This window comes from Chlamydotis macqueenii, chromosome 26 (assembly GCF_036417535.1).
Source record: "Chlamydotis macqueenii isolate bChlMac1 chromosome 26, bChlMac1.mat, whole genome shotgun sequence".
NCBI lineage: Eukaryota > Metazoa > Chordata > Aves > Otidiformes > Otididae > Chlamydotis > Chlamydotis macqueenii.
In genome coordinates this window covers 2,471,670-2,493,161 of record NC_141581.1, presented here as the reverse complement: position 1 = coordinate 2,493,161, position 21,492 = coordinate 2,471,670, and the positions used below count along the sequence as shown (strand labels likewise).

General features: G+C 47.2%; 1 protein-coding gene and 1 long non-coding RNA gene across 4 annotated transcripts in view; one reads left to right on the top strand and one right to left on the bottom strand.

Moving 5' to 3' along the window:
• Positions 1-7,004, top strand: part of LOC147597518 (uncharacterized) — a 14,472-nt gene extending 7,468 nt beyond the window's left edge. The window contains exons 5-6 of the long non-coding RNA XR_015261195.1: positions 2,138-2,268; positions 6,879-7,004. This is a non-coding gene — a long non-coding RNA (uncharacterized LOC147597518). The remainder of the gene's footprint in view (positions 1-2,137; positions 2,269-6,878) is intronic.
• ATCAY (ATCAY kinesin light chain interacting caytaxin) lies at positions 3,204-21,492 on the bottom strand. 3 transcript variants are annotated; one of them, XM_086767615.1, is made up of 13 exons: positions 21,140-21,492; positions 19,213-19,338; positions 15,234-15,298; positions 14,655-14,876; positions 13,677-13,862; positions 12,892-12,994; positions 12,234-12,365; positions 11,168-11,254; positions 10,600-10,698; positions 10,293-10,328; positions 9,386-9,421; positions 8,601-8,636; positions 3,204-8,013 (listed from the first exon to the last, which is right to left on the bottom strand). In XM_086767615.1, the coding sequence occupies exons 2-13, from the start codon at positions 19,287-19,289 to the stop codon at positions 8,004-8,006; spliced, it is 1,089 nt and encodes a 362-aa protein (XP_086623741.1). In that variant the 5' UTR covers positions 19,290-19,338; positions 21,140-21,492; the 3' UTR covers positions 3,204-8,003. The 3 variants fall into 3 exon arrangements, with proteins under 3 accessions (XP_086623741.1, XP_086623742.1, XP_086623743.1); XM_086767616.1 differs by having other exon boundaries at positions 8,601-8,633; XM_086767617.1 differs by lacking the exons at positions 19,213-19,338; positions 21,140-21,492 and adding an exon at positions 16,993-17,121.

Sequence of the window (21,492 nt, the reverse complement as noted above, 5' to 3'; positions counted from 1 at the left end):
GTAGTTCACAGTGGTAGAATTATTAATTTATAACCTTGATTTATTTGACCGCAGTATGATATACTAGTAAAATCAAAACTCAAGAAATAAGGGAACAGAAATTTCGGGCATTAGAAGAATGAAAGAATCATTAAAATGGATGTGAGAATACTGACTGTCCTTTGTGTGATGTGAGGAGTTATCCGGATTTGGGAGAGTGGGGGTTGTTTGGAGCAGGATGAGGGACACGGGACAGAATCAAGCTTACTTTGATGCAGTGCTGCTTGCTTTACAGTAGCAGTAGGAGTCAGTGTCTTTACATTCAAGCCCAGTCAGTCTTTAGCTCAAGTGCTCTCACAATTAGTTTTTCTCAGAACCAATTAGCAATATTTTCCAATCCCTGCCTGTAATATCTCTCCTCTTTCCATTCCAGCTGTGAAATCTTATTCTTACGACTCTCATTTGGGCATTATTAACTTTTATCTGGAGGTTGAGTTTTCCACTATGGCTGTTCTCTGATGGACTAAAAAAAATACAGCCAATCTAAAAGAATTTTAACTGGAACGTATTGGCTTTCCCTCCTGCTTCAGATCTCTTCTCAAAACTCAGCTCTTCAGCTGGCATTCCCTTGTTAATCTGCAGTCTGATGTTACTCAGGGAAACTGACTGCTTTTGATCATATTAGATTGTTAAACAAAAGGTCAAGTAAACAAAAAGTCTCAAACATCCTGAGAGGTTAACCCAAGGTGACAAGCAGAATGATCAAAGTACTAACCTCCCCTGCGCTAAAAAAGGAAGGTATGTTCTATCCATTTCTCTCTTTCACTTGCATTATCACTTGCATTTTCCTCCCCTAGGCTGTGATTCATTTAACTGGCAGTCTAAAGGACAGTGTGAAGCTAGATATTTAGCTACATCTCTATCAGTGGAGCGGGAGGCCTCACCACAGTGATTCATCCCGTCCTAAAGGCAGTGAAATCGCCTATTTTCATTGACTGTAGAGGGAACTTAAAACCAATTTAGACTCTGTACCTAGCTTTTAGATTAATACATTTCGGTGAGATGAATCTCACCCCCGTGTTGAGGTTAATTGTTTGGAGAAGATTCTAATTGTTTTAAGCTGGGAATCTTGGTTTCTGTCTGTGACACATCATGATTAGCAATGATGGCAAATGCCTCAGAATAGTCCGTGCTGTAATTAGCATGCTCTTGATTATTGCTTCATCCAGGAACCTCAGCCATTTTGAAGAGAACAGTCCCATAATGCATGTGTGGAAGAAGAGATTTCCTCTTGGGTAACAGTTTCGCTCACAACTCTTGGGACAGAAGAGGTTTCAGTTTTCATTTTCTTAACTGAGAGAACTAACTGTGCAGGTGATGGAGAGCTTATAGCATCTAAACTTATTAGAAAGATTCCAGAAATATTACCTGATGTTCTACTAGTGATCTTAGTCACAGTTGCCACCATCTTGGTTAAAAGGAGTATAAATACACTGGACTGGAGGTCCAGTTGAGAAAACCCTCAAAGGCCTTACCCTGGTGTCTTCAGAGCAGAGCTGGTTCACAGGACTGGCCATGTGTCCAACACCCTGCTGCAGCAGAGGTTTGCAGATTTGTGCTTAAGAAAAACATAGCACAGGTGAATTCAGTGGTGACAAGAGCAGTAAACGGTTAATTTTTAACTGTTCTCTCCTGTTCTACCAAAAACCCTCAAACCAACCATGTAATCTTCATATATTTACAAGATCCTGGGTTTTTTGAGTGCCTCTCTTCTCTGTCTTTTAAACTACAGCCAATTTGCTGCAGAGGTCTTTTAAAATTTATGTTCTAGGGAATATTCTTAGCTTTTAAAGACCGCCGAATGAAAATTATAGTATAAAATTGCAGTAATTCAAATAGAGGAATATAATGTGGGTAACGGAAAACTACAGTGGAGGCTGACTAAAGGGTGTGTTTTCTTTTGAGGAAGGAGATCTTGTCTTCTGATGGGGAAACTTTGTTGCTTTGGTAGGGTAGCAGCTAATCCCGTTTCTTGTGGGGTGGTGCAGTCATAACACCATGAGCTTTTGAACTTCGTCTGCTGTATTGGTTGCATTCCTTGTGCTTAGAGCTGGGTTTTGGCATACCTCACCCAACACTCTCTCTCCTTTTTTGTCAGCATTGACCAGATTCCTTCATGACGTGCCACCAGTGCTAGAGACCTTTTGGTGCAAGGCAACTTGAAATATTTCAGAAGTGTTTCATTCATAACCTAAAAACGTGCCTACATGGGAGGCACTGCAAAAGCAGGTAAGCACAGGATTTTATAGTACGCTGCCTGGGGCTGGCAGCGGACTGCTGTCACACCTCTGGAACAACAGGTTCCTACAGTGTTACTGACCACACAGATTTAATCCAAGGCTCAAAATATCATATTTGAGACAGAGCATTGCAATTCCTTCTACAAAGTTTTGTGTATAAATTTAACAAAAAATCACAGAGGAAGAGCAGAAAAAATGTCGATGCTAATATGGTTGGGGTGGAAGTTTTTTGGTGAAAATAAAATTGTAGGGAAAAGATCTGCTTTCATACATACATAGAGCAAAAGTGTAGCCCTATGAATATATACTCATATAAACTAATCTGCATTTCCTGAATTCACTATTTCACAGCATGAATACAGTAATGTAATTGGATTAGACTAGTATGCATTCATACTTGCAGCTCATTAATTGAAATACGTTCATAACCTATCTAAAACTCACTCAAATTAGACATCTCAGGTATTTTCCTGTAAATACTTGTTTATAAGAGTTTTATTTTTTTTTCCTATTTAAGCAGATTTGGTTTGTTTTTTTTTTCTATGTGTCTTTTTTTACAATTTAATTCCCAATCATTTTATCAATTTGATTATAAAAAGATATGTAAAAATAATTTGAGATTAAAAGACCTCAGAAAAGTGTGATTCTGTACAGACTGATACAAACCCAAGGGAAGCAATTTCTCCATGATACTCTTTTAAAGCATAACATTGAGGGGAAACTTGGAAAGATCATATGCCATATTGATAGGATCCAAGTTATTTTAGTAAAAGCATTCTGAGAGGTTCATTTTGCAGCATTGTAATTGCCAGGGAGGAATTTGACTTGCTTTATTCAAGGGAATAGCATCCCAACAAAAATTTTCATTATCTTTTCTGTGTGGAGCCAAAGTCTAAATAAAAGATACTGACAAAAAGAGGGGTATGCGTTTTTGCTTAAGGATTAGTCTCATTTTAATTGAATATCCACAGATTCTTATGGAATAATACAAAGCAAAAATAATAATACATACTTAACAGCAATCTATGTCTTCTAGCATAAACCACCTAATTACAAACACTTTAGAAAAATGACAGTTCACACATTTTTACCTGTAGGTTTGGGTTAAAAGGGCCCACTACAAAGGAAAAAAAAAAACTGAGATAGATTGTTATATTGTCATGGTGACTTTTAAAAATTCACTTTACCAGTAGCATGCTGTATTTCTGACTGGCAGTAAATATGGAAATACAAAAGAGAAACCATGTGCTTTTGTATTTATAGCAGTTTTGCCTGTACATTTCACCTGCTGTCAGCCAATCTGAGCTTATTGCCACCAGCATTTCATTAACTCTTTTGTTTTTTTTTTATCCCTAGATATGTAAAATTGAAATGTGTTGCTTTTAAAACCTTTACCATTTAGGTTTTCTCATACATGTGTATGCACATCTGTAAGCAAATAATCTTTGGGAAAAAAATAGATGGAAAAATTGCGATGAGGTATGCTCTAAATATCAACTCACATTTACACAGTACTGCACAGAGGGAATTGTGTTAGTTATCCAACTTGAATATACAGCAGCATCTCAGTTTTATTTCCTTGTGAATCAAAATGAAAATTACTGGACAGTCCCAAATCTGGGTGATTCCTGTACGTGCCAAAACAAAGCAGTTTTACCTGTATAAATCTGATGGTTGGTGCAAATGCAGTGACAAGTGCCTGCCTTTCCGAAGGGGAAGCCAAGTCCTGTGACTGCTTTAAAGAGATGGGGAGGTATTTCCTCATCTCTCATCAATTGTACAGGGAGGGATCTGATTTTCAGTCTGTAACTGATGCTGGGTGAATGTTGAAATTCAGCCATTAATTAGACTGTGAGTAAGAACAGCATGATTTTTGTGAATATTCTATCCTGGGTGTAAAATATTTTTTTTTTCTGCAGCTGGAATGTGGCAGTGCATGGATTCACCATTAGAAAATCTCTTGAAAAGTAGAATCCAAGACCAGAAAAATGTTGTTGATAATACCTGCTGTTTGATATAATACAGTGCATTCAGAAGTCAAAATATTTATCCTTTGGAGATGGTTTTATGAGGCAGAAACAAAGCCTGATGGACATTTGGAACATTGACCAGTATAGCAGTATTGCTAAAAGGATGTAGTTTATTTCATTTTATTTTTTAAACATATGTATATATACTGGCAAAAGTCCTAATGTAAATGCACTTTTACTAGCAACTCTTTTTTTTTTTTTTTTCTTTTTTTTTTTTTTCTGGTATAGCATATTTCTCTTATAAACTGCATCTCTAGTGGAAATGTAGAGCTCGGCTGGTAAACCCTTTCACAAATAGGCTTTGAGAGCAGCTCTCTGTAAGGAGCTGGCAAAGAAATTTCTAAAATGGCTTCAGTCACCTCAGATTTCTGTTTGGTCTGTTGTCATGGCTTGACTTTTGTGCAAGGTGAGTCCTGTCCTTGTGTTTAAGCTGCTGGTTGACAGCTCCCCACCAATGCCACCGTACCGTCTGTCTGCAGTCTCCAAAGTTTTGTCAGCTGTCCTTGAGAGTCACTGTCGATCTCTTGCTTCCACTGCGAGGTGGATCTAAACTGGTAATGATCTTCTAAAGACGAGTGTGGCATATTTGGTGTGTTCATTACAGCAGGTAGATCTGATTTTGTTTGAAGACTCTGCAGGTCTATCAACATCGAACTTGGATCTAGGTAGCTTCATATTTGGTAAGGGGACACTGAAAACTTGATTGTTTATGTGTTTCTATCAAAGAATTTGTAGCTACTTTGGTTTCAAGTAGCATCTAAAATTGTCTGAAGTGAATGACACTTTTTTTTTTTTTGCTATAAAATGCACTTTTAACATTTAGCTATAGTTTATCGATTATGGGTTGTAGGTTCTTTTCTATGTTGAAAATACATATAGACATCCATCCATCGAGGAACATAAAATTTATACACTCAAAATTTTTTTTAAATTAAAATATAGTGCATACTACTTAGAGTGCTCTATCAGAAAGTGCACTTTAAAAAAAAATGTTTCAAAGAAGTTACAAATTGACTTTTGTATTCAAACACATGACTTCCTTCCTATCTTAAATGAGAGTGGTAATCTGTCCTTTTCACAGCTGAACTCTTAACCTTGCCCTGAAGGAATTACTTGAAAAAAGATGACGTTTCATCTTCAGGTCTGCTCATTCTGTCGTTTTTCTGAAAATGTAGACACAATGTCTCTTCTTTGGAACAAAACAAAACAACAAAATAACCAAAACCCACATTCTTCTGGTATGGTTACTGCTGAGAATCAAGAAGGAGTCGATTTCTTCAGGTCCCAAGACTTGAATATAAACAAGGTTTCTTATCTTCATGTCTGTGTGTTCCATAACAGCAGTATTTTCCATGACGTTGTGAACATTTTTGACTGAAGTGTTTGATAACTACAGATGCATAAAAGGTTTCTAGACTTGTACTTTTAAAACATTATTAAACGCTCTATCAATTTTTTTCATTATATAATTGTAAACTTTCAGTGTCCAACTGCATTGCATTCTTTTGTGGGAGGCATAGCAGATGATTTATCTAAATGCATTTAAAAAGTCTCAGAAGAAAAAAAGGAAAATCTAGGTTTAAGAATTACCAGTGGGAGAGAGTGAATTCACATACTCTTATACTACAAAGAGATTTGTGATTGTTTATAGTCTGAGCTAAAATTAATTTGATCAGATGAGTCCTTTCTTAATTTCAGTGGGTTCATTTAGTCCATCTGACAGACCGTGTGTGAAAAAGGATACCCAGCTTTGCAGACAGGTTAACACGTGAGTGTTTGAAAATGTCTAACTGCTGCTTCTGTCTTGAAACAGATGTCCGCTGGCTGTTTGGAAAGCCTAGCGCAGAACGCCTTTGTGGGGAGGTGTTATTGGCATAAAACCTAATCTCCAGAAAAAAAGTGAAGAGCCCTTTTTTTCCTCGTAGCGTAGAATTCACTTTGTCAGTAACTAGCTCATAATGAAATTTCTAGAAAGCTGTGGAGGTCGATGCTTGCTTGGTGCTTGTTATTAACATGCCAGTGAGACAGAATAGGGAGTTGTTACCATCTTCAGCTTCTAGGGTTAATGCTGTAGATGTAGGGCTCTGTTTTTCATGCAAAGGTCTGTTTGGTAAATACATCCGTGACTGAAGTGCGTGAGAAAAACACGTATCAAATGAGAAGTAAGGTTAGAAAGCATATTTGGTGCTCCTTTGTAGCATTCAGAAAAAAAAAAGGTCTCATCTGTAGCAGTATTATTCACTGAAAAGAAAAAAAAAAGCAGCTTTATCTACGCGGAGGAGACATCTCTGTCTTGAGGAAAACCTTGCTTTGCCAGAATTGTCCTCCGGGGGATTTCAGAGCTGAGTGATGTGGTGGTAATTTCAAATAGCCATGGGGGTTGTCGGGCTTGAAATATTCCTTCAGTGGTGAAATACGCAGGTAATTCTTCATCTGTGGTTGCCTGCAAGGCATTTTACCTGATGCGTTTGGGACAGTTTGTGTAACCTGGCTCTGGTGAAATCAGGAGTTTCCAAATGATTCGAACAGACAGTTGTTTCTGAAATTTTCTTCCCTCCTTTGTTCACAGAATCCTCATGAGTCCAAAATACAAATTTCCAGAGTCTCAGTATCACATCTGCGCCTCGTGGCTAACTGAGAAGCTGAACCCAGGTACAGTATCCCGCCTCCACATCCGCAGCCTTCTCCGCCTGGGTTTTTCCCAGGCAGGTGTGATTATAGATGAGACCCTCGTTACCCAGGGACGGCAAGTAGACAACTTCAACCATTTAGCAGCTTGTCTTCGCGATAGGAGGTCTTAGTAGTGAATGATTGTCCAGTGTCATGAAATCAATACAAAGACAAGGTGTGAAAAACTTTCCTGTCCGTAAGGCTCCTTCTTAAAACCAGACCTTTTTGGTGTGTGTGCGCTGATATGAGAAGATGCTCGTAAGAAGGTTCTGTGGAGGCTGCCATGCCGTATGAGACCCTCTGTCAAAGTTACCAGAGCACCTTACAAACTGAGACAGAACAAACGGGGGAAAAAACCATGGCATTTACTCCATTCCATTTTGGAATGGTTTGGTGTTGGTTAACAGGAGGAACTGGCAATGAATTAACTGAGGCAGTCAAGGCTGGAAGAGGTGCCTAGACCGGTGGGCACTTGGTATTTTCAGGAAGAAACATAGTGCATATAGAAGGGACAAAAATGCGCTCTTTTCATAGCCTGTATTGGTTATTCCCTGGGGCACTGGCTGTTGTGATGTCTGCATGGAGGAAAGGGGGTGTGCACTTTAAAGCGAAATGTCTCAGTGCTGGCCAGCAGCGAGTTAGAGGAAGGGCTTATAATTTAAACAAAAAATATATCTCTTTCTGGGGTGGTGACTAATGGACTACAGGATGCTCTTAACTAAGAGGGAACATGGTATCTATTTGCACTACTTCATAGCTCTCCACAGACCGTTATTGAAACACACGGAACCTGTCCTGAAAAGTGCTATTCTTGGCTTGTTTGGCTTTGTGGATTTTTTCTTTAAGTAAAATGCTTCAAAAAATGTTAAAGGACTTTGCATCTTGGAGACAGGGGAGGCAGGCTCCGTACTCTTACAGAACTTGGAATAAGGTGGCAACAAGGTCTTACACCAAAAGGTCATTTACGTGGGTAACTGCCAGGCTGCGTCATTCTTCTACTCCATTCATTCCACTCTACAGCGATTCATGACATACTGGGAAGGAACGGAAAGACAGAGTTATTTTTAGAGAACAAATTGTAGTAAAAATTTTGTTATTCCCCCTGTGTCAAAAAATATGAGTATGTTTGGGTGTAATCCTCTACGAAAGTATATCAGGGCCAAAGATAATGTCATTTATAGCTTTAATGGGCTTTCTTGTTGTCTAAGGATTCTTCCTGAGCATACAGGACCATGACAAAGTTACTGCAGGGTAAAGGAAGGCAGCTGGGCAGTAACCCCCCACGTGCACCCCTTTCACCACGTAGCAAGTACCGGGTAATTTACTGAGGGGCAGCTTTCCTCAAACGCTACTGCGATTGTGACCAGTCCCTGCTTTGGGACGAGCTGCCGCGGTTGCGGTTGTGACCGCAGCCGTGTTGCGGCAGGGTGAAGGCGTTGACATCTTCCCGGTGTCGTACCCCACTGCTGCGAAGTGGCTGATGCCTCCTTTGTGCTGGTGAGTGGCACCGGGCTAAAGAGGTCCTGAGTCTGACCCCGCCTCGCCTTCCCTGTTAGCGGATTACAAATGCAATGAAATCTGTGGCACAGAGACAAACAAAAGAGTGAGGTATGACTCAAACCTGGTTTCTTGATCCTCTGCTGGGGGCACAGGCCTGCTGGGAAGAGAACCAGCAAAACAATAAGTGAATCTCCATCACAAACTAATCATCCTCTCTTTTGGCCCTGAGGTCCCATTTGTTTCTCGGAACAATTCAGACTCATCCAATGGACCCTGGCCGTTTTGATCAAAGCTCCTTTTTCTCTGGGAAGAGAATAGCAGAAATATGCACTGTTCCCCCTCAGGAGCTAGTTAGATAGAATAAAAAAAAAAAAAAGAGGCTATATCACTCTGAAGCAAAGCCAAAACCAGGCCAAATTATCCTGGCATAGGATTTTGACACTGCCTTCCAAAGCTCCCTAGAATCTTCCTTCCCCTCTAATGTTACAGCCTTGTCTCTTGCCTTTACAGGCAGCCAGGCTGTGCCTGCCGCAGCACTGGCCTCTGCCCTGCACCGGCGAGCACATCCTACGGCTGAATGTCAGGGGAGCGCTCCCCGGTGCCTCTGGCTCTGGCCCATGACCGAACGGGCTCCCTGGCTTTACAGACGTGAAAAGCAGCGTCAGGAATCCATTTGCGTAGGGGAAGGTCAACAACATCACAAAAGTGATGGCACAGCGAGCTGTTAGGCAGAGGAGAGGCTTTATCCGTTTCCAGACGGGTTAGAAACGTCCTTTTGGGTCTGAACATCTGAGAGCGCAGAGCCTGGCTCCCCAGGGGCTGCTGCCAAGCAAAAGGGCCATTCTCCTCACCAAAGGCTCTCGGAGCTATTTTGTAAGCGAAGGACAAATAAGAAAGAATAGTTACCTTTCCCTCTCAGCCATGTCTTGTTTCTCTTCTGCCCTGTGAACACAAATTGCGTTTGAGATCTATCGTCTAGGGGCGAGCCGCGTGAAAGAGTAGAGTACCTGAGGCTTTTCTAGAGAGACAGCCGGAGCTCCGAGAGCGGTGCCAGGTCTGATCAGAAAAGCAGTACGCAGCCTCGATAATCCTAACGCTCCCAGGGTGCCTGGGAGGCCCCGGAGGGAGGGAGCTGGCTAATTCCAGCTGGGTGACTCGCTTTTCAGCAGCTAATGCTGAGCAGCATCCTCCCAAATTGGCATTTCCCGTTTATTTTAACAGCACAGAGAGGTGGTGTTATGGCACGTCGCTGCCGTGCTGACCCAGCTGGCCCTTCCTCTGCCCGCCATGGCCTTTTGCTTTTAGCAGAACCGACTGTTACTTCTGTTTACGGCCAGCGTTTCTAACCTAACCCACCGGTGATGGAATGGCTCTAGAAAATGAAACAAAATAAACTGTAAGCTAATGGCTCTCGTCATGCCACTCTAGCAGAATGAAGTGGCTTTTAAAATAAGCGCTAGCTCTCGCTTTAAGGTCAGTTTGCGTGGTCACATGGGGAAAAATGTGCCATCTTCTTAGTTGGTGTGGTTCCTGATGATCTTTGCTAGCACATAGGTGCATTTTCAGGGTGTGTGCGCTCCTGAGATTAAGAGGAACAGATAAATAACCTTCTAATCAAGCTTCTCTTCCCTCCTGCAGCTTTTGCTTACTCTGAGAACATCAGTAGAAAACAAGTGTAGGCCCTGTGAGTTATCAGGGTAGGAGGAACACAGAATTAACTGGTTAAAACACAAAATAATGATGACAGAAAGCAATAACATCACAAGAAAATTAATCCACCCTCCACCCCCGCCCCCCGCAAAATTAATTTTACCTTTCTTTTCTGGCCTTGATCCTCTCTTCTTCGTATCTGCAACAAACAGGAAACATTCTTTAAGTGTTACCCAGTCAGGACTGTTCACTTTTAGTAAAATGCAATGTCTGCTCGGAAAGTGACAGAAACTGCAAACCAGCACGGTGTGCAGGCTGCGAGTTGGCACTGGTGTGTGGGTGAGATGAAGTTTGCCCCAGGCTCTGCGTTTGCAGTACATGAGTTTTGACTCAGCCAATATCCTGCTACATAGGATTTTTGTCCTGCGTCTCCTCAGCTGCGTGTGCCCCAGGGTCCCCCGGACACTCACTGTGAGACGCAGTCTGGAATCTGTACGTGCTCCATTGGGATAAGTTGCTCCAGTTCCTCCAGGCTGTGAACATACTGGATCTTGTTGATAAACTTCACACTGGCAGAGAAAGAGAAAGAGTGCATGCCTGAGGTCTTGCTTTGATGTTCTCTCCATGGGAAGTCAGAATTTTCCTGATGGAGATGCGGAGTTCTGCGTCCCTGTATCTTCCATAGTGTACCCGTCTCCTCCCAGTGCTAATATGGCGATGAGTAAATACTGTGCTGAGATGCCACATTACTGTCCCTCACTTTGCTTTGACCCCTGCCTCTCAAGATCTGTAGGAGGGGAAAAGGACCACCATTCCCACACTTCCCAGTAAATCCTTATGTGCTACCCACTGGGACAAACTCTGATTTGGATCCAGCCACCACAGTGTCTCCTAAAGCCAAGAGTTGTCCTTGGAAGTATCAGAGAGATGAGCAGTCTCATGTTGCTCGCTACTAGTTAAAGGCGAGCTGAAGATCTGATTCATGAGATGAAGCTGGCACTTCAGACCCAGCCGAGTTTGGGAACACGTTGTATTTACCTGATGAAGGGTCTGGATATGGCCAGCACTGTCCGGATGAACCATGAAGGATGCACGATTATCAGTGCTTTCAGGTTTTTACGCAGCCTGTGGAAAAGCCATGGGTCAGAAAGTCAGATTCAGGGTACCTGTTCTTAAACTCCCCGGTAATGTGTCGGGGGCTGTCGGGGTTTAGCCCCAGCTTGCAACTAAGCCCCACACAGCCACTCGCTGACTCCCCTCGCAGTGGGATGGGGGAGAGAATCGGAAGAGCAAAAGTGAGAAAACTTGTGGGTTGAGATAAAGACAGTTTAAGCGGTAAAGCAAAAGCTGTGTGCGCAAGCAAAGCAAAACAAGGAATTCATTTGCTACTTCCCATCGGCAGGCGGGTGTTTGGCCATCTCCAGGAAAGCAGGGCGCCATCACGTGTAACCGTTACTTGGGAAGACAAACGCCATCACCATGAACATGCCCCCACTTCCTCCTTCTCCCAGCTTTATATACCGAGCATGAATTCATGTGGTGTGGAATATCTCTTTGGGCAGTTGGGGTCAGCTGTCTGGGCTGTGTCCCCTCCCAACTCCTTGTGCACCCCCAGCCTCCTCACTGGTGGGGTGGGGTGAGAGGCAGAAAAGGCCTCGACGCTGTGTCAGCGCTGCTCAGCAGTGACTAAAACATCCCTGTGCTATCCACACTGCTTCCAGCACAAATCCAAAACATAGCCCAGTACCAGGACTCTGAAGAAAATTCATTCTGTCCCAGCCAAAACCAGCACAGGGCATTAATCAGCATTACGATGCTCACCAGCCTCAGCCCTGCCCATGGCCTTAGCAGACCTATTTCAGCTCAGACTTGGCAGGCTTGGGTGCTTTATTAGCCTGATCTCCATGAAGGTGCTTGCGAGGGAAGAAGGGAGAAGAGGAGATGCAGAGATTCTGGAGTAAGTCAGAAAGCTGTGACAGAGAAAGGAATTACAGAATCTGGGGAGCGAGGAAGGAGGGGTGGCTAAGGAAGGCTGAGAGGAAGCAGTGGAAGGGGTGTGGGAAGAGGACAGGGAAGAATGAAGAGGCAACACCAGGATTCTCACCTTCTGTCTATCATCTGATAGCATTTCTTCAGCCAGCCAAGGCCTGGCATTCTCCTCCGGGGCGTTGCTCCGTTTAGGTACACGATCATATAGTCCTCAGCCACCAGCAGCTCCAGACTACTGATCACGTATCTGTTGGGCGGTGACCAAAAGCAACGGGGACATGAGACTCAAAAAGGTCCCTGGAGGTTTCTTCAGGTGCCTGTGTGTCATCCCAAAAGGACTCCAGACCCCTTCTTGGAGTCGGTTTCATATTCTGCAGGATGCCTAGGGGTACATCTTGGGGATTGCTGGTGCTTGTTAGCCTAGAGCATACACTGATGGACATCCCTGCACCGCTCTTCTGCCTAGCAGTAGCATCTACCAGCTGTTCAGCATCGTATACACATGCTCTAGCTTGGTTGTGAGTCCATCACTGGCTTAATTAACACTGAATGTTTGAATGCTTTGATTTATTGGACTTGGATGCAAATGCTGTGGGCAGTGTCTCACCAGTGATGCCCGCTCCAGTCTGCAGCTGCACACTGGGAACATTTGGCCTGGATTCAAACTACTTCCGGCTGAGGTTCCTGATGCAATAAATACATGGAAAGTTTCCCCAGAGCCCAAGTTACCTTCCTTGCCCAACTTTCCCTCATAGACCTTGCCAGCCACTTACAGGAAGAGGTTCTCCATGATGTAGTGGTAGTCAGCCAGGTTACTGTCCGGGAGATAGCAGGCGGCGAAGACAATGATGGCATTGAGACCTTCTCCGTAGTATCCTGGGAAAGAGAGACACAGGCAGCGTCGGTGACTTTTCCCATGGGGAGACGCAAGACTTGAAGGAAGAATAGCAGCAAAGATGTTTTGCCAAATTTGGGCCCAGGGTGGTTTTTATGGCTCTGTTGGGCTGTAGGTGAGTGTTTGTCCCTCTTACAGACCTCTGTCACAATCAGATTTGCCTCTGGGCCTGGATTTGGCTATAACATGCATGTGGGGTTCAGGGCAGGAATTGGTGTGTGTCAAAGCACAGAGCTGAGAGCTTTGCCCTGGGTCGCTGCTTGGCTTTGCTCAGATTTCAGAAATGGTTGCTAACTGTGGACGTGATGGCCTTTAGCTGTGCCCCCAGGACAGCTTGGGCACTGGGCTACAGAGGGATCGAGCATCTGCAGTCCCTTCATTGCTGGCCGTGCTGCCCGCACCCCGGGCTGAGGGTCAGGGTATGTTCAGGCTTGCTCAGAGCCAGCTTTATCACCGCTTTGGTTTACTGAAAGACTGATAACACTGGCTGTATGTTTTTTAGCGTGAGCTAGGTGCTTTTGTGCGTATCTGCCACATAGTGGTACAAAAGGAATAGCCATTTTTCCCTAAAACAAGTCTAAACAGTCAGTCACGGTACCCCCTCCAGCTTGACAAAGACGGACTGAAAGAAATCCACCAAGCCAGGCTTAGGCTCTCCCTCACCTCCGTGTGTTACCACTCTCATGTAGGGTTTGATCATCTGGAGGTCGATGCGGTGCTCCTGCTCCCCAATGATGACAGTCCTCCAGAGCCGTCCGTTAGTAGCGCTCCCATCTTCCGTCCCACCGTCCCCAAACAGGTCTGCACTGTCCCCAGGCATGTTCTTGGCTGTGGCTACGGGAGTGTCATCTGGAAAAAGGGACAAACAACAACGTACGAAGAGGCTCTGCAAGAGCTTTGGTGTGCGATAAGAGACAATAACAACCGCAGACTGAGGATGACCCATTTTATCTGCAGCTTTGATCTGTGTAAGTTTGTGGTTCTTAATAATCTTGCTCTATTGACAAATTGTAACAGAAATAAGCTTAACATCTTGTGCTGCTTATAGTACCTGCAATCACAGGTCGGACACTGGACGTTTTACTGGATCTTCCTTCAGATCCATCTGTGGTGTCTGCAGAAGGCACCACCCTTGCCAGAGGAGTTGTCTGCTGATCTGCTAGCAGAGCTGCTTTCATGAGTCCTTCTTAGCCCAATTCAGTCAAAATCAGCCAGGTTAACAAAGACCATGCTGTTCAAGATGTTTGAACATTCACAGCTCTACTGGCAGAGCCGAGCAGGCGGCGCTTTCCAGCCTGGGGTGGTGGCCCAGCTGCAGCTGGAGGGACACGTGTCCACAGCCTTATGCCTTACCCTGAATTATGGCTAGGCCGGTGTTCGTAAGTCCCTGAACTACTTCTGCCCACGCTGCCCCCAGATGGAAGGGCTGAGGTAGCAGCACAGAGGCTCCTGGGCTACAGCTGGGGTTCTGGTGGGGCAGATGTTGTGTGGAAGATGGGGCTTGGTTGTGCATCTTGTGCTTCACTGCTGGGGAAGTCACTCCTCAGCTGCTGATGGTGAGGAGTGTCAAAAGCGGTTAAAATTAGGCTAAAAAAAAAAGTGCCAGCCCCTGCAGACATTCACCCTGAACCAGCCTTTTACCTTCCCATTCCAGTTCGTTCCCATTCCCCAGGAATTCAAGGGAATCTGTCTCATCAGGAGTTTCAATATCATCCACATTAATGTCCAGGTCGTCTGGTGTGTCCAGGAAGTCATCGGAGAGAATGGAGCCTTCACTCTGGTCCAGGGAAATGTTGATTTCAGGTGCAACAAGTGTCTTCCGCTTACGATGTGCCCCATTAAAGTTTAAAGTATTTGGGGGAGCTGGAGTTAAAAGGAAAATAGCTGACAGGTTGTCCTCCTCCTGTATCCTTACTGCAAGACATAGTGCTTTCATCATGCGTATTTCAGGCCTTGGGAGCTACGGGTGGTGGGTCACAGCTGGGAGGTACTGGGTGCCCGCAGGTCTGCCTGGATTAAAGTGCCCACACTTCTGAAATACTTATTTCCTCTCCCAGCTTCTTGTGAAAGATTAGCAAATTCAAATCTCTGCTGGTTTCCTCTCCCACATGGGAATTTTTGCAGGTACTCCAAGGGAACTGGCTTTCGCCCTAACTGCAAGCTGCCATTCCCATGGGCTTGTTTGCCTTTGACCCGCTGACAAGGCGGGCTGGTACTTACAGGATGTGTTCTCGTCTTCTGTGGGGCTGCCCAGCGACTCCATCCCCGTCTCTTCTGGGAGAGGTCTGCAGAGAAGCCGAGGTGCGCAGGTAAAAAGACAGGAGATAACAGGTGATGTAGGAGAAAGTCACTCCATGCAGACAGTGGAGAGAACTGGGGACATCAGGGAAAAACGTACGACCCCACGTGTGCTCAGCCGTTTCCCTTTTGCCTGGGAGCTCAGCCTGAGGGATACCCTCAGGTGATTTGCCCAAGAGCAACCTGGCAGCTGTGCTTTCTTACTGGAGCACTGTTCAATCCCTAGCAACCTCCAAACTATCCCTGCATTTATCCCCCCCATACTTCTCTCATGCTGCCATTCTGCCAAGAGGCTGGAAAATCCAGCCAGAGACATGGGAGCAAGTCCTGTCCCCAGAAGAGCCTGGTAACATCCTCAGTCTCTCTGTGTTATCCCCATTTTTATCTCTGTCAGAAGTTTGAGAGGCAGTGCTGAGCTGTAGGGCTCCTCACCGAGGGTACCAGCGAACCCCATCCTCACCTCAGCCCCCACTTGGCAAGAGCTGACAGTGACACCCAAACCCTGCTGAGCTTTGGAAGTGGGTTCATTCTGAGCAAGGATCCAGGCAGCAGTGCTCACACCCGTATTTTGCAGCCAAGGGCTGACCCACGCTCCCTTCCCTGGTCTCCATGGCAGAGGTCAGGATTTGCAGCCTCTCATGCTTGGCTCCCGCACGCTCTTGGTATAAACCATCAATTGATTTCAATGTTGGCTTTCCCGTATGGATGCTAATGCCAAATCTCACGATGTGGCTGTCACCCTTTGGAAGTTGCTGGAGTTGCTCCTGACCCGTACTCGGGTAAGTGAAGTCAGAATCTGGCCCCCAGTACAAAGCAGCACACTGCCCACCCTGAGCTGGACACTTTCTGGATACTTTTCCTCTTAATTTGAGCTGGGACTCGTGCCTGTCCCCTAGCATTAGCTGGGTTTGACACTTCTCACGCAGCATGACCAAACCCAGCTGACCCTGTGACACGCTGGTGTTCCCAAAGGTCTGTTCAAAAGAGACCGGCTGAGCCATCCTCCTTTCACCTGCCCCTTGCTGGGAGCTCTTCCTCGACAGGGGGACATGCCTCCCAGTGTAAAATCCTGGGTGCTGGGACAGCCCTGGGGCAAAATGTGGGAGAAAACCCACCAGATTTAAGGCGGTGCTGTGAGAATGGGGATGGGACTGTGCGCAGCGCTGGTGTGATGGCAGGGAGAGAGATGATGGGGACCAGTACGTTGGGTCTGCAGGATACGGCCTGGCTCTGCCCTACAAAGGCTCCTGTTCCTGCTGCCCTGACACCAGAGCCACCAGCCAAATTAAACCCTATAAATATTTAGATTAAGGGATAATCCTCTCCTAGCTGGTTGTTGTATATTTATGAGAGTTGGGAGGCCTGATCAAAGGCGCTTGCTCCTTGCTCGCTTGTGCAGCACCCGGACCCCGTGGGCTGCCACAATCTTCCTGAGCAGTCAGAAAGATCCCGGTGCCCCCCTCCAGCTGCTCCTCCTCCCTTTTGTGTTTGTTTTGAACCGAGCCTGGCTGGTTGTTTATCTGCCTGTGAGCTGGCGCCTGGCACAATTTGGTGATACAGCATCCAAAGGGGGGGGGGCCCACCTGAACCCGCGTACGTGCTGCAGTCAAGCACTCCGCTGCTAGGATTCGTTTAAAAAAAGCAATTCAAAAGTCAGAGGTGAAGGAAAGAGCTTTCTTACCTTCCCAAAGGATGCTTGAATCACTACCTCAGTCTCCCGTGTAAATCTTCCTTCCCAAGCGCAGCTAGCCCCGGCTGCCAGATTTTCTGAACAAAGCAGGTTTTCTAAGGGCCGGGTGCCACCGTTCTGCTGTCTGCCGACAGCATGCTGCCCCGTTTCCCCTCTAGAAGCACCTTCTCTTGGGCCCCAGCCAGCCTGAGCCTTCACCAGCCGTCATCATCCGATGGATGCGTGATGGAGTGAGCATGCTCCTGCGTCCGCCCCGCCGCGCGCTACAGCATCACTGCGGGACGCGCTGCCACGAGCAGCTGAGACAGGCTGTCTGCAGGAGGATAAACCTTCAGGGAGCAGCGGAGGGGGGACCCTTTACTCTCCCTGCTCGGTGCCTCGGCCTTGCACCTTTGCAGCCTGTGAGGCAGGAGCTTGCTCCGCAGATCAGCTTCTGGGGGAGGGATGGGAATGCCGCCTTAACGAGCAGCAGAATTCGATCTCCCAGACCAGATCTTTGTCTAGGATATGGGTTGTTTTTTTTTTTTTTTGTGGCAAGATTGGTTAATCACAGCTAAGCAAAAATAGCTATGCAGCAAATCATTTGCTAGAGGGCTACTGTCCCACGTGCAGCAGCTTCTGCCCTATTATTTTAGTGCTTCTTGGGGGAAGTGTCTTGAAAATAATTATTTATTTATTTTTCATGCTAGTTAAACACAGCTGGCAGACACTCATTTGCCTGGCAGCTCTTTGGGCTCCATTTCACTGATGTGCTCCCTCTGCAGCAGTCTGTCAGCTGGCTGGGGCGCTTGTTCGTGGGGCTCTGGCCTTGTCCCTGCCACCGGCTGGTTACCCAGCCACGGTCACGGCCCTTTGCCTCTCCTGTGCTTTATTTGCTGGGCCGGAGCCACGATGCCCGTGCTGGGGGGTGCTGAGGGCTCTGCAGACAAAACGGCCCTTGAAGGCTTGACTGGTTGGGGTAAGTTTGCTGCCTGCACGGCAAGCGTGAAACAGAACCAGCGACATGCTGGTGTGGGTTAGCGCATAGGTGTCCGGGTGCTAGAGTAGCTCTGTCCCCAGATTTTCTAGGGAGCTTGCTTTCCTTTCTATCCCTCGCTTTCCCTTCCATCCCTATCTACTCAATTAAAAACTTGTCAGCACAGCGCTCTGGGGAAGCCGTAGGTTGGCAGAGCTCCACCAGCCCCAAGCTCTGCTGTCGGAGAAAAGAAAAATCCCTCCTAGAAACGCAAGGGCTTGGCTGAGCCCACCTCGGGGCCAGCGGAAGGACGAGCCATGTCCTGGGAGCCGCGTGCGGGGCTGGCAGACAGAGGTGCTTAGATTAGCGATGCAGCTGGACCCGGGGAAAACAGAGCTCAGCTCATCCGCCGGTGCCGAGGGAAACAGGAGAGCCTTTCTAGCGGGGCAGGGGCTGTGCGTGCCCACCCGTGCAGCACACTGAGCCACTGTCTGCAAATACAGGGGCTCTGTGGGCCACCCCGGGGAACTCAGCCGCAGCTGGGACGGGGGCGAGACAGCCCTGAAAAGCCCCTCGCAGCCCGGACCCCAGCTGCAGCAAGGCCTGGTGTTGGCCATGCTGGGTGGGCCCCAGCCAGCTGCTGCTGGGCTGTGGGGTTTGGTGCTGGATGTGTGGGGCAATGCCCGGGTGGGGATGGGTGCATGCTGAGCTTATGGGGATTTTTTTTGGCACTCTGGGCAGTTAATGAAGTATCTGTGAAGGCAAAAGCTGCCGCTTTTGCACCTTCTGTCACCCACAGATAATTGCTTACAAGGTTTGCAGCCATTTGGATTCTGCATGTCAGTGCCAGCGGTCATTGCATCCCAGTGCCTTTGCTTCCCGTGGCAAATTCCTGGCAACGCAGTGTTGCTCTTTTTGGGGAGACACACTTGATTTGGAGACTGGGAAGGAGTCCATCCATCCCTGTATGCATGCATCCATCCATGCTCATTTCTCTGTCCTCAACACCCTGCTCCTTATCCCTTCCTTGGCATGCTCATAGCAGGTTGCCAGAAGCCACTCCCAAAATTTTAAAGCATTCAGAGCAGCCTTGCTACAAAAGCTCTGTTTTCTGGCCAGAATTGCCGTGTTGGAGTTAAGACTGCTTGTTGCCTCTGGGGCAACAGGAGCAGGGACCTGCATACTCCAGGCCCCGCTGCTTTCTTACGGGAAGAAATAAAATTCTCCCTGGCTTTTTTTTTTTGCAGGGAACAAACCTGGGGAAGTCCTCGTCTTGCCACTCTTCCTTCACATCCACATTTTCCATCCGCAAAGTGGCTTCTGTGGTTCCCATCGTGCTCGGAGAGTGGCTGGTGGCTGGTTCCCTTGAGGAAAGGCTCAGGCTGGAAGGTGGAAGGCAGAGAGGTTGGCATCAAGCATGGCCACCGCGGAGCATTAAATCCGAACGCTGATACCCTGATCCACAGAGAAGTGGCGTGATAGCTGCTTGTTTTGCCAAAGGAACGGGGCAAGGCGTGGGGTTTTGTGGCTACTTGACACGCTTTGGACAAGAAAGAGGAGGTGAGGTTGGCCCTGGGTCAAAGAAACAGGTACATCTCTGCTCTGTTGCGACCTTAGCTCTTCTCTCTGAGGATCAACACTGGGCTGATGCCCACCCCTTTTTCCCTTGCTACTTCTCTTCCAGAACTAATCTCAACATAAACAAACACCTCTGCTGAGGGGAGTGGAATGTGGCTGAAGGGGAAGAGAAGAGCGAGCTCCTCCCAGGCTGGTTTCAGGTCGGTTTGGCTGTAGCACCAGTTTCCGTTTTGCTGGCCTGTGCAGAAGTCAATGGCTTTGGTTTTGCAGAGGAATTCCTGACTGCTGCTGCCTGGTCCGTGCTCCATCCTCACGCTTGTTCCTGCACCCAGAGAGGAACGGAGGAGGGCGAGGAGGCCTTCGCAGGGATGTGGAATGCCCTTCCACATCCCCAAAGAATTCACATCTCTGCTTTGCTCCCGGGTAAACCAAAGCAGATGCCAAAAAACTGGAGCACCTCAAATGGAGGCAAGGTGGGTGTGCCCTTCCCAGACTGGGCTTTCTCCTGCACCGGTATGAAATTCAGGAGAAATTCAGATCCAGCAAGCCCTGATGCTAACACCCCAGCAGCGCGAGGGGCTCTTAGCACCGTATCTGTTATGTGCCTTCACCAGAAGGGTCCTACACTGCCAGCCAGCAAAAATTGGACCTTTGTACCTATTTCCCAGAGACTGCACCTGCAGCTCCTAACAAAATCCGACTGGAGGCTCCGGACCAGCTCTGGTCCGAGAGAGCAGATACGGTGCTCTCAGCGGGACACTGGGCTCGGCCGCACCTGAGCCTGGTGGGGACGAGGTCAGGCCTTATCTTACACAGAACGTGTTCAAGCGAAATCAGCTCGTATGCTAGGCACGCACCTTAACCCATCAGCTGCGGTTTTGAATGTGCTTCCTAAGCTCAGCCTTTACACTGAAACTGCCCCCGGGCACCAGCTGGATAGTAACACATTTTTTTTAGGATAAGGGACCTAGGGTGATTTCCCAAATGGAGGAGGCTACCCTGTCTGTCCCCTGGTGTCAGAGAAATCAGCATCTGGCAGTCTGACTCCATTGCTGTGCGGCTTTTTTAGAGTCAGTGCTTTTTCTGCTTCCTTTGAAGGCTGTATTTACAGAGGGCGCCGCTGGTGATGATTCATGGGGAGATAAATCTGTCTGTGTGTATCTGCTTTAAAGGAATGAAGCTACATAGAGGCCTGAGTAAATCCAGCATCCGTCTTTATTCCCAGCGCTGGCAGAGACAGGAATCAGGGCAAAGAGCTGGCTGCGAGCGTCGCAAGGCTCTCTCCCTGCCCGGTGTCTCTCCACCTGTCTTCCCAGTGCACACGTTATGTCTCCTGTCCTCACCCCCACACCTGGCTGCATGCGATGCCCATGGCACTGCCACACACGTCTCCATTTTTGATTCCCCACATGCAGGCAAAGGAGAAACCCTGGGGCTCAGAGAGACCCCCACCTTCCCTCCCTCCTCCCCACCGCTGTCATCTGCTGAAAGCATCATGGAGGGAGGAAGAGAAAGGAAAGACGCTGATGCAAATCCCAGGAGTCTGATGTTTCTTCATATCAAACGTTGCCCAGTGGTTTGGAACCGAGATGATGCCGTACTCACCGTTGCTGGTGGCTAGTGAGGAACAAAGACGATCCTGCCTGTATCCCGGCTACGCATTCCTCCCGACGGCAGTGGGCTGCTCAGGAGGTCCAGCGCCTGGATCCGGATGCAGACCTGTGTGGCTTTCTCAGCGGAGGAGTGTGGGGATGCATCTAGGGTGGCCTTCCTCAAGGCAGTCGTTTCTTTGTGATTTGGGTTTTGTTGCGGGGGGCAGGTGGAATTGAGGGCAGTTATTTGTATTCTTCCATGGCTGCTGCTTCCTCTGCTGCCCCCATCCCCTCCGAGGTATTTTATTATTTTCCGCTTGCAGCTAGATAAGCCTCAGCTCTCTTAAGCCAGCTAATTGCACTGCT

Excerpts from the sequence above, each read along its gene's own strand:
- ATCAY (XM_086767615.1), bottom strand. The coding sequence starts at position 19,289 with ATGGGAACCACAGAAGCCACTTTGCGGATGGAAAATGTGGATGTGAAG. Across the intron at positions 14,877-15,233 it reads AGAAGACGAGAACACATCCT|CTCCCCCAAATACTTTAAAC; the intron begins GTAAGTACCAGC and ends TTTTAACTCCAG. Across the intron at positions 10,699-11,167 it reads ATATCCAGACCCTTCATCAG|TGTGAAGTTTATCAACAAGA; the intron begins GTAAATACAACG and ends TTTCTCTGCCAG.